At 36.5% G+C, this 13032-nt stretch overlaps 1 protein-coding gene across 27 annotated transcripts in view; it reads left to right on the top strand.

Annotated features, from left to right (window-relative positions):
• Positions 1-13032, top strand: part of RIMS2 (regulating synaptic membrane exocytosis 2) — a 608892-nt gene that overhangs the window by 113770 nt on the left and 482090 nt on the right. For all 27 annotated transcript variants that reach the window (XM_059874470.1, XM_059874473.1, XM_059874468.1 and 24 more), the window contains one exon: positions 9824-10034. In XM_059874470.1, coding sequence (XP_059730453.1) covers positions 9824-10034 — 211 coding nt within the window. The remainder of the gene's footprint in view (positions 1-9823; positions 10035-13032) is intronic.

Raw genomic sequence — 13032 nt, 5'->3', positions numbered from 1 at the left:
GCTATTTAAAAATATTTTCAAACATTAAATCTAGTTACTATGTCCGTATCTCTAGTTTCCCACTTATTTATTTGATAATACTGTAGGTACTGTTTCTGTCCGTGCCCTAGTGTTTGATGTTTCAGTGCCTCTGCATCTGACCAAGAGAGAGAGAGAGACATTCCAGGCAGAGGAACAGGATGGTATGATCAGATCCGTATTTTAGAAACACATTACATTTGTAATAGTCGCTTAGGCAGCTCTTTAGAAATTCAGAGGAGAGACTTGGTATGTGACTGGGATGGCCAGCTGTATGACATATGTTTTTATTCTTTTATAATAATTATTATTATTATTATTTTATTATTATTATTACTCTCAGCTGATTATTAAAGCAGTAACTTTCATACTTTTTTTAAAAAGCTTCCATTCATAAAAAATATATTTTGCACTATAACCCAGTATATACATACCTACATACATATATATGTAATAGAAATAAGATTTATAAGAAATCTTATACTCTTTCCAATGTTTTGATATAGTTCATTAAACTGTGAGTCCTGGCTTGCTAAATTTATTTTATGTCCTTGTATTGGGTTGCACTCTGCTGTTTGAAAAACACTCTGTAATGTGTGTGACTGCATTTAATGGTTACATTCTATAACTGTATGCCATGAGCTTATAGAAAGCACAACTTAAAACTCATCATCTGATGAAAGTCAGTGTTACACAAATCATGAACCCCACCCCCCAAAAAGATGAATGGGAAAACAACAACAGCAACAAAAAACTATGTGACTGGGCATAAAATTACCAGGGAACAGCAGGATTACTGGGAACTAACATACTGAATAATGTCTGTTTCTTAAAGAACTCAGAATGAAGAAATTACTTTTGAAAACAGTGAATTCAATGAGCTGCTTTGGTGAGGATGGAGAAAATAGACATGAAAAATTTGGATGAAATAGCTTTTTGAATTGACAAAGTGGAAAAAACTATTTCTAAGTTGATATATTATTGCATATGTCTTTAAATATTTGTAAGAAAAGTTTTAAATTAAATATGAGAATTATCTTTGACTCTTTATATCAGGGATCTACAAAATATGACCTCTACGTCAAATCCTGCCCATTGCCTGTTTCTGTAAATAAACTTTTATTGGAACGCAGTCAAGCTCATTTCTTTGTTTGCTTTTTTGTGACTATTCTCACATCTGTTTGGCAAAGTTGAGTAGCTGTGACAGATCCACAAGGCCTACAATATCTACTATCTGGGAATTACATATTTACCATTATATTTATATTTATAAGCTTAAATATATGTTTATATTCTTAAGATCTTTTATACCTTTCATTATATTTGGAGTTTGGATTCTAACAATGTTGTTTTGGAGTAGGAACAAACCAAAAACCAATGAAACAAAATACAGACTCTATAAATAGACCGTTGCACATGTAGGAACTAAATATATGATAGACTGCTATTACAAATCAGTGGAAGAAAGGATGGGCTATTTAATGGTACTGGGAAAATAGACTCTCTATGTGAAAAAGATTGAAATTAAATTCTTGCATCACATTACATATAAAAATAAACTTCAGATCGATTAAAAGCCTAAATGTGAGAGGCAAAATTATAAAGCTCCTAGAAGAAATTATAGAATTTTTTTGTGACTGACTTAGGGGTAAGAATTTTTTTTATAGCCGGCCACCAAAACCACAAACCATACAGGGATAAACTGATGTATTGGAATGCATCAAAATTAAAGAATTCTGCTTAACAAAGAATTAGCAGTTATTTGTCAGACTAGAACTTTTGCTATGCTCAATTTATAAAGAATTAGCATACAGGCTATACAAAGTTCTTCTACAAATAAGCAAAACAAACAAAAAAGGCCCCCAGGAAATCCAATAGAGTTTTGGTAAAGGATGTCATGAGTAGGTAGTTTATAGGTGGGACAGTCCAACTGGCTGAACTTCATTAGGAGTCAGAAAAACGTGAACTTAAAAAAATGAAACGTTTCATATACCGAAGCTGTAAAATTTTGTTAAGTTGAATAATATCACGTATCGGCAAGGATAAGAGGAAACTGGAACCATCATACCCTGCTTGCAGGTGTGCCGAGTTAAGCCATTTGAGAAGGAAGTTTAGAAGTATTTACTGAACTTGAGTATATCTATTATATTCCTGCATACATTCCTCAGAGAAAAACATGTATGTGTTTGTAAATATGTCATTACAGAAATATTATAACTTATTGGAAATACTGGGTTGGCCAAAAAGTTCATTCATCTGTGAGATGTTATGGAAAAATCCAAACGAACTTTTTGGCTGACACACGTTACAGAGCAGCGGTCCCCGTCTTTTTTGGTACTAGGGACCGGTTTTGGGGAAGACAGTTTTTCCGGGGACTGGGAGGTAGGGGGATGGTTTTGCGAGATTCAAGCACATCACATTTATTGTGCACTTTGTTTCTATTTTGTGGTGGCTGCTGCTGCTGCTGCTGCTGCTACTACGTCGCTTCAGTCGTGTCCGACTCTGTGCGACCCCATAGACGGCAGCCCACTAGGATCCCCCGTCCCTGGGATTCTCCAGGCAAGAATACTGGAGTGGGTTGCCATTTCCTTCTCCAATGCATGAAAGTGAAAAGTTGAAAGTGAAGTCGCTCAGTCGTGCCCAACTCTTAGTGACCCCATGGACGGCATCCTACCAGGCTCCTCTGTCCATGGGATTTTCCAGGCAAGAGTACTGGAGTGGGGTGCCATTGCCTTCTCCGTATTTTGTGGCAGTCTCACGATATTCTCCCTGGAGAAGGAAATGGCAATCCACTCCAGTCTTCTTGCCTGGAAAATCCCGTGGATGGAGGAGCCTGGCAGGCTACAGTCCACGGGGTCTCAAAGAGTCGGACACACCTGAGCAACTTCACTTTACTCATGATTTTCAACCTTGACTGTTGGGTTCCAGTTCATGCTCCTATGAGAGTCTAATGCCACCTCTGATCTGATAGGAGGTGGAGTTCAGACAGTAATGTGACCGATGGGGAGCGCTGTAAATTCATATTTGTTTCAGGTGTACAGCACAGTGATTCAGTTATACATGTCAAGTCTATTATTTTCCAGAATAAAGTGCTAACTTTTAAAAAACAAGGGATGAATAAAATGTAAATAAGGAAAATTATATATCCATTCAAGTGTGAACTTCTAGTGGTTAGCACTCTGATTCTGCAGCTGAATTTGGATCTGGCTTTACTTACTAGCAGTGTGACTGTAAGCAAAAATAGCCTCTCTGTAGAATAGGAATAATAGAATAATTATAATAATACCTATCTATCTGATACAAAATAAGCCACAGACACATTGGCTATAGTCTATTTAGATTTTACTAGAAAAATTTGAAGACTGGTTCCTGAGGGAAAGGAAGTCACATTGGGGAAGGGGAAAACAATTAATTAAAATGGGAGCCAAGCATGAATCAGCGAAGCAACCTCATGATCAACTCTATTTTGGATACCTAAAGTTTAAAAAGAGAGAAAGAAAAAAAAGGCATGTGTTGCAATCTATTCTGGGAGGAGGCAGGAGGATGTATAAAATGCATCCTGTAATGAGATGCACCATAGTGAGTCTAAAGGATGAGTAGCTTTAGCAGAAAGAAGGGAAAGAAACAGTGCAAACAATGAGGTTGAAGAGGTGAATGTGTGGGCGAACATTCAAGACTTTGTAACAGACTTCATAAGAAGTTTTTTCTTTTTCTTGAAAGCAATCATAAGCCATTAGAGTATTTTAAGCAGTGAGATGACAAGATAATTTTTCTGTAGTATGCAGAAGGGGAGAAGTATGAATGTGAGTAGCCTAGCTGGGAGGCTAGGTGGGCATTGATGATAACAAGGCCTATGGTATTGAGCATGGATATAGAGACAAGTGGAAGGATTTAGGACACATTTAAGAAGTAAAATTGAAAGGACTTCATGATAGATTAACTATGCATTTGAAGGAGAAAGGTATTTCTAGAATAGTTCTATATTTCAGGCCTGCATGATTAAATGGTGTCACAATTTATTGGAATAGGAAAAACTGGGAGGGAATTTGGCTTAATAGGAAAATTACAAGTTCACTTTGATATGCACTGAAATTCAAGTGGCGTCGAGACTTCCCAATACAGATGGGAAGTAGGCAATTGAATATTGAAGCTCAGAGGAAAAGTCTGAGCTGAGGATTTACATTTATGTGTAGGAGGAAAGTGAAGTCAGGCATGGGTAACACTGCCTAAGCAGACACAGAATGAAAAGAGAAGAGAGGCCTGAATCTTGACCTTCAAAGGAAAAAGAGCATGAAAGCCTAGAGAAACAAGGAGAAAACCAGAAAAATATAATGAAGGCCAAGTGGGCAGTGAACATAATTTCAAGTACTGTCGAGAACCCAGTAAGATGGAGACTAAAAAAAATTGTCTGTTAGTTTTAGGTACAGGGAGGCTGTTGGTAAACTTTGTGAGGATTAAGAAGTAGACTAGAAACCAGATTAGGTTGGTTGAAGATGACTGGGATGAGGAAGCAGAGATAGAATTTGGTCTATGTATAAATGGGAAGGGGAAAAATGATCTCTTTGGCAAGGAACATGATTGAGCTCTTGAATCTGCTTGTACACCATCACTTCTACATATGATAGTTTCTCATTTTATAGGACTGGAAGGATGACTACAAAAAAAAAATCTCTCTAAAAGTCCTCTCTTACCTCCTCAAACTATTATAGATTAGTCCTATCTGAACTTTTCACTTCTCTCTCTCTCTGCTCCCTACAGCAGGAAAGATTTGATCCCATCCCACAGCCCCAGTAATGCTACAGTCTCAGGGACTGCTACAGTTCTTATTGTGAGAGTGGTTTCAATAGCTCTAATCTAGCACTTTGGGATACATAATTACTGATTTCTCTACTTATGTTACTGGCCTTCTCCCTATGTGTGAAAACTGGGGTTTCTATTTCCCTGGAGGCCCTATGTAGCACAGTTTGCTTCTACTTTTTGCTTCTACGAAAAGATTTCTACTTTTGTTCCAGTGTAACTTGACTTGGTAACTTGCCTAGTACTCCAGTGCCTCTAGAACTAAAACAAAGCATTTGCTCTAATTTTCTTCTTCTTTCTCTTTCTCCCAGAGAGGTTCAGCCATATACTGAGCGATCATGCCAGAGATCATAAGTGTATAAACAGGTATATAGTAGAAATGTATAGTCACCTCACACATAGAAAGATGGTTCTTCCAAATGGTGGGAGAAGCTCTGATGCAGAGCTCATTCATGGTCCACTTAAAATCATGCTTGTTCTTGTACATGTTTTATGAACTTAGGTCTCTTGTAGTGATGCTTATTTTGTGTTACTAGAGATTCACTTAAACCTGGTGAAAGACCATCAGGGAAAAATAGTATGTTATCTGAAGTTATAGGAAAAAAACCCCGGCATAGCTGTTTGAATTTATTAATATTTGATATGAAAATGGAAATATGCTTTTGTGGTTGCAGAGATAAAAGGACTTATATGGCTCTATTTTTAATTTACCTACTGACTTTAGGTTGGGGGCTTCCCATCTTATGCAGTGGTAAAGAATCCACCCGCCAATGCAAGAGGTGCAAGAGATGTGGGTCCAATCCCTGGGTCAGGAAGATACCCTGGATTAGGAAATGGCAACCTGCTACTGTATTCTTGCCTGGCAATTTCATGGACAGAGAAGCCTGGCAGGCTACAGTCCGTGGGGTTGCAGAGTTGGACATGACTGAGCTACTGAGCGCACACACTGATTATAGGTTAGCACTTCGAAACTGACTTTTTTAAAAGTTAAACTTATTTAAGGTTATATTTATTACCAGTAAAATCCACTCCTTTGAGGCATACACTTCAGTAAGTTCTAGAAAACATACACAGTAATATCTACCACCATAATCAAGACATAGGTTATTTTCCTCACCCCAAACGTTCCTTGCATCCCTTTGTAGTCAGTCCCCTTGTTCTACTCCACTCCCTAGCAACCACTGATCTGATGTCTGTCCTTATAATTTTGTCTTTTTCTGTTACATAAATTAAATCATATCATATAAGATTGGACAATCTGTGATCCACAGGCCACATCTGGCCCACTACTTGTTTTTGTATAACCAGTGAATTAAGAATGGCTTTTACATTTAAAAAATGTTGAAAAAAAATGTTTTTTTAATAATATTTTGAGATTATAAAAATGACATGAAATTCAAGATTCAGCATCCATAAATAATATTTTATTGGAGCATAGCTATATCCATTCATTTACATATTGTTGTTGGCAGGTTTCTGGTTCATGCTTTTTAAATTGTGTTGAAGGTCTAGAGCCTATATCTTGCCTAACCTAGCTAAGAAGTCTTTGTTGAACCCAAGGCCACACTTTTCTTCAATGTTTTCATCTACAAGCTTTATACTTTTAGTCATTTTATTTAGTTCTGTAATCTATTGTTTGCAGTTTTGTAATACATTGAGTTAATTTTCATATAGGTATGAAGTATGGGTTAAGGTTTATTTTTTTACACAATGGATTTCCAATTACTATTTTTACACATGGATTTTCCATTGTTTTAAAGGACTATACTTTATTGTTGAGTTATGTAGGCATCTTTTTAAAAAAGTAGTGACCATTTAAGTATTGGACTGTTCTGGACTCTGTTTTATTGTATGTGTGTTTAGGCTTTACCAATATTTGATTACTTCTGTAGTTTTTATGGTAAGTCTTGAAATTAGGTAGTGTGAGTTCTTCAGTTATTTTCTTTTTCAAAATGTGTTGCCTAATTGGAGAGTTTTGCTTTTCCATACAAATTTTAGATTTAGCTTGTCAATTTATTTAAAGAATTCTTGCTGAGATTGTGATTTGAGATGACATTGAATCAATTTATAGGGAATTGATATCTTAACAGTACTGAAACTTCTCATGATGAATATAGAATATTTCTCCTATTAATTAGATCTCTTTTAATTCTTAGTATTTTATAGTTCTTACCAAAGAAAGTCTGCTTATATTTTGCTAGATTAATACCTTAGACTTTTCTTTCTTTTATTTTTGATGCCTATTGCATACTACTTTAAAAAATTTTGATTTCCAACTGTCTATTGCTAGTATACAAAAATGCAATTGTTTTTTGTATATCGAGCATGTATCTTGTGACTTTGCTGCTGCTGCTGCTGCTAAGTCACTTCAGTCGTGTCTGACTCTGTGTAACTTCATAGACGGCAGCCCACCAGGCTCCCCTATCCCTGGGATTCTCCAGGCGAGAGCACTGGAGTGGATTGCCATTACCTTCTCCAATGCATGAAAGTGAAAAGTAGAAGTGAAGTCGCTCAGCGACCCCATGGACTGCAGCCTACCAGGCTCCTCCGTCCATGGGATTTTCCAGGCAAGAGTACTGGAGTGGGTTGCCATTGCCTTCTCTGTGTGACCTTGCTAGACTCATCTATTATAGGAGTTTTTTTTAATAGTTTCTTTGGGACTTTATACATAGACAATTATGCCATCTGCTCAGTTTAAAAATATTCCTTTCCAACCTCTATGGTTTAATTTTTATTGTTTTTCTTGCTTTAATGCATTAGCTAGGATTTCTAGTCCAGTGTTGATTAGGAGTAGTGAGAGACACCACCTTGCTTTGTTCTTGATTTTAGGGGGAAAGCACTCAGTATTTCAAATACAACCCTTTTGTGGATGCTGTTATTGAGTTAAGGAAGTTTCTGTCTATTCCTAGTTTGCTGATTTAGGCACTTTCTCGGCATATTTTGACATAATCATATGTTCTTTCCCTTTGTTGTTGTTAGTTGCTAAGTCATGTCTGACTCTTTGCAACCCTATGAACTGTGACCCGCCAGGCTCCTCTGGCGGGATGGGATTTCCCAGGCAAGAATATTGGAGTTCCCAGGCAAGAATACTGGAGTGGGTTGCCATTTCCTTCAGAGAATCTTCCTGACCCAGGGATCAAACCTGCGTCTCCTGCATTGTAGGTGAATGTTTTACTGCTGAGCCACTGGGTGTGAAATCACTAGTCAGGTCAGGGGCTCAGATAGGTCTGGATGGTGTCCGTATCTTTAGGGCACTACTGTTTTCAGATTTCTCTAACAGAGAGCTCCTGCTGCTTTTTGCTTGGGGTGAATGCAGGAGTACTGTAAGTTTGTTTGGTTTTGTTTGTTTTTTTTTATGTTTTGGTACCCCTTCAGCTGTTCTTACCCACTTACATCACAGAGGGAGAGGGCCTCTCTCCATGTTCTTGCCCATTCCCTGGCAGCAGAATACTGGTGCTTATTTCTTGATATGGGCTTGTGATAGGGTTGGGGTGTTCTGTTGTGTGTTTTTCATCTTCCATCTTTGACAGGCTCTGTCTACGAGGGCCTCAGGGATGAGGCCTGCTCAGAGTTCTTATTCCCTTTTTCCCAAGTAAGGAAGTTGGCTTGGCGTCTCTGAATGGTTTAGGGCAGGAGTTTCTACCTCCCCCTTTGTGATAAAAGCCTTTGATCTGTGGGCAAGCTCTTGGCTGAAGATGATTTCCTGTCTCTCCTTCATGAAAAGAGGGGTTTTCCCCTCCCAAGCTTTTCCCTAACTGTAGTAGATCTTTGCCTTTGTCCTGGGGATGACAGAGTTTACTCCCTTTTCCTGTGGCTTACAGCTTTGGCTTTTTTAGGAGAAATAGTCTGGGGAATTCCTGTGTTGTAGTAGCCTCTAGTCAGTCACTTCTGTTATATTTGTACATATGCACCCCTAAAAGGTTCTTTTTGTTTTTATGTCCTGCTCTCATTGTTCCTCATGAATAACCAGTACAGGTATGTGGAAGAGTGCTTGTGATCCTGGGCCCATAGCTATTCCAAATTGTCATGTTAGCCCACACTTGACTTTTACAATTTGTTAAATAAAATTTTAGTGAATTTCCTCATAACTGTCTGGTGGCCACCTCTTTCTCCTATGCTCTGCCAAAGGTGAAATAGTGTGTCCCATTGTTCTTTGGAAGGGTTTGTCTTGGAGTTCAGATTATTTGCTTGTCTTATAACCCTCAACTCTCTGATGGGATCAAGAGAAGTTATGCTTTTGTAGATTATTTAGCCTTTTGTCCTTTTTAGGATGAGAGTGACATTATTTGCAGCTTTGTAAATCTTATGCATTAGTTCTGACTAGGAACTTTGATTTGTAAATCAAAATTATAGTTTTAATCACTTAAAACCATCTTTTATAGAGATAATAGTAAAAGTTTTATCACTATTTATTTTTAACTAGAATCTGTAACAGCCTTACTTTTATTTGTACTGCCTTATTTGGTAGACTCCTAATATTTCAAGTGTCTTTGCAGCCAACTAATGTCCAGGCTGTTGAATAGATTTGGATAGTTAATGAGACCACTCATCCAATGTTTTCCTCTCTGTTTTGATTCTTAATTGCATTCCAGTTGAGATTCTGTCTCAGTGATTTGAAGTTGATAGGTTTTGGTTTCCCTGTGCAAGTCATATCGCTCAGTCTATTTCTGAAGCTAAACTCTTGAAAAAGTAACATTATAAATATTTCATGGTATATGATTGAAAACATATTGCAGATAGTTGGTAGACATTTTACAATTACCTTTCAAAGAAGTATGTTAATTGTACTGTTTATCAAATTAGCATGTATATCAGAAGTTAGAACTAGTTACACTTTTACGATGTTGTGTGCCATAAAAGATGTTATTGTCAACAGAAAGTTAAATTTTTATTCTTTATTCTCACATGGATTTTTCAGGTATAAAATTGTGTCCACAGATTGTGGTAATTATTACTATTTTTTGAGACCATCAGGAAACCAAATTTTTCTTGTCTGTGTTCTCTGCAGAAAACTTCATCAGCAGTTTGAAATGTATAAGGAGCAGGTAAAGAAGATGGGTGAAGAATCACAGCAGCAACAAGAACAGAAGGGTGATGCTCCAACCTGTGGCATCTGCCACAAAACCAAGTTTGCTGACGGATGTGGCCATAACTGTTCATATTGCCAAACCAAGTTCTGTGCTCGCTGTGGAGGTCGCGTGTCGTTACGCTCAAACAAGGTACAGGATGAAAGCTGAACTTCGTAATTCTCTCATACTTAAGCTCATCGTGAATAAAATAGACAACTGAAATTAGCATTCAGGTTAATCAATGAACAGAAACCTTCCCTAGTGTCTTCAGGTCAGATAAAAGAATTAAAAAAACTTTCCTCTGAATTAAAAAGGTATTTATCTCATTGTTTTTGTCTTTAGCTTATGATCTTTTAGACTCATAGGATCTTAGACGTTCAAAGATGAAGAGAATTTAGAGATCAGTTGGCCTAATTCCTTATTTTATAGATGTAGATAACTCAGATCCAGAAACACTAGAGTTCATTCTTAAAGTCACACAGCTGGTTAATGTTTGAGTTGTGTCACAGCTTTTTCGATTACCTCACATAATTTTATCAACTTGGTAGATCTGCTCTTCTTTGGCCTGTATTTCCTTTCTTTCTGAAGGAGGCTCTTTCTGGCTTTGAGATTCTATGTTTCATAATTTTATAGCTTTTGAGGCTACAATACCCTTTATTTTTGTTTTAACATTAATGAAAAAAACATTAGAATATGGAATTTAAAGAAGAAATGTTCAGGCTGGGTTTCACACCTGTTCTAGATTTTTGTAGTTTATCCATCCACTTTAGGGAATATATTAATATTTCCCAAAGAATGCTATGCTGAAATTAGCAAAAGAAGTGTTTTAAATGGTCTCAATTAGTTCTTTATAATTTGCATTTATCTCCTTCTTAGTAGGAGATATTTATCACCCAGTTCTTAGGGAGCTTAAAAATATGAAGCTGATGTCTTTACATACATTACTTAGGCATAATGGGAATTTGTTACCCTTTGTGATTTAATTTCTCCATTTTCTCATTGCTTCCCTTTTCTCATTCTTTTGTTTTACCCAGAACTAATAACTTTTCTTTATCTTTCTCCCTGGTTACCTGATTATTTTTCTTCTCCTTGACTAGTTGTGTTGGCTAGAAACTTTAGTAGAATTTTGAGTGGAAGTGATGAGAAGAGACATTCCTATTTTGTTCTCATCTTGTGGAGAAAGCATTCACTATTAAGTATTATGTTAGCTGTCAGCTCTTCATAAATGTTGCTAAAAGTTTTTGTTTGTTTGTTTACCTTAAGAATAGATGTTGAATTTTGTCAAATACTCTTTCTCCGTCTATTGTGATTGATTATATGTTTTTGCTTTCTTTGTTAATATGGTGAACTACTTTGATTGATTTTGAAGTGTTAAACCAACTCTGTATTCCTGGAATAAATCCATTTGGTTATGATGGATTATATCTTTTACATGTTAATTAGTTGGATTAGATAAAATTATGTTTACAGTTTTTGCTTTTGTGTTTATGAAGGTTAATATCTGTAGCTTTCTTTTCTTGTGATGTCTGTCTTTGAGTTTGGTATTAGAGTAATGCTGGCCAGATAAAATGAATTGGGCAGTATTTCTTTCTCTTCAGTATTTTAGTAGAGTTTCTGTAGAGTTGGTATCATTTATCCTTTAATGTTTTATAGATTTTACCAGTGAAGCCATCTGGGCAAACGGTTATATTTTGGGGGGAAAGTTTTTACATACAGTTTCAATTTAGTAGATATAGGATTATTCAGGTTATCTGTTTTTTTTTTTTTTTTCTTGAATGAGCTTTGGTAATTTGTATCTTTCAAAGAATTTGTTTAGTTCCTCGTATGTTGTTGACTTTATTAGTATCATATATTCCATTATCATTCTTTTAATGTCTGTATAATTTGTAGTGATGCTGCCTCTTTCATTCCTGATATTGGCAATTTGTATCTTCTCTCTTTTTCCCTCTTCAGACTGACAGATACTGACCTATTTTATTGATATTATCAAAGAACCAGTTTTTTGTTTTATTGATTTTTAAATTGTTGACTTCTTATTTCATATTTATTATTTGTTTTCTGCTGCTCACTATGGGTTTAATTGTCTCTTCTTTCTTCTGGTTTCATAAGGTGGAAGCTGAGGTTATTGCTTTGAGATGTTCCTTCTTTTCTAATACAGGCCTCATGTGCTATTAATTTCCCCTAAGTACTGCTTCAGTAGCATCTCTCAAATTCTAATACGTTGTCTTTTCATTTTCACTCAGTTGAAACATTTTCTAATTTTACTTTTTTTTTAACTTATGAATAACTTAGAAGTATGTTATTTATTTTTTAAATATTTGAGGTGAAAGTTTCTAGAGATCTTTCTGTTCATTATTTTTAATTTCATTCTGTTGTGGTCCCAAATATACTTCGTATGCCTTGAGTCCTTTGAAATGTACTGGTACTTATTTTATGGCCCAGACTGTGCTTTAGTTTGACAAATGTTCTGTGTGTTCTTGAAAAGAGTGTATATTCTGTTATTTTTTGACAGTGGTTTTAAATGTTCAGTAGGTCAAATTGTTTAATAGAGTTGTTCAATTCTACTAAATCCTTGTTTATTTTCCACATTGTTTTTTTCTACCAATTATTAAAAGATGGGTATTCAAATAGTAACTCTCAGTTTTATCAACTTTGACTTTATATATTTTAAAGTTCTGTTTTTAGTTGCATAAGCAGTTGGGATCATTACATCCTATCAAATAATTGGCCCCTTTATAATTGTTAATGGAGAAGGCAATGGCAACCTACTCCAGTACTCTTGCTTGGAAAATCCCATGGATGGAGGAGCCTGTTAGGCTGCAGTCCATGGGGTCACTAAGAGTCGGACATGACTGAGCGACTTCCCTTTCACTTTGCACTTTCATACATTGGAGAAGGAAATGGCAACCCACTCCAGTGTTCTTGCCTGGAGAATCCCAGGGACGGGGGAGCCTGGTGGGCTGCCATCTATGGGGTCACACAGAGTCGGACACGACTGAAGTGACTTAGCATAGCATCAGTTCAGTTCAGTTCAGTTCAGTCGCTCAGTCATGTCTGACTCTTTGCGATGCCATGAATAGCAGCACACCAGGCCTCCCTGTCCATCACCATCTCCCGGAGTTCACCCAGACTCATGTCCATCGAGTCA

This window comes from Bos taurus, chromosome 14, assembly GCF_002263795.3.
Source record: "Bos taurus isolate L1 Dominette 01449 registration number 42190680 breed Hereford chromosome 14, ARS-UCD2.0, whole genome shotgun sequence".
Taxonomy (NCBI): Eukaryota; Metazoa; Chordata; class Mammalia; order Artiodactyla; family Bovidae; genus Bos; species Bos taurus.
Note: the sequence above shows the minus strand (reverse complement) of the source record. Positions and strands in the feature narration are given on the sequence as shown.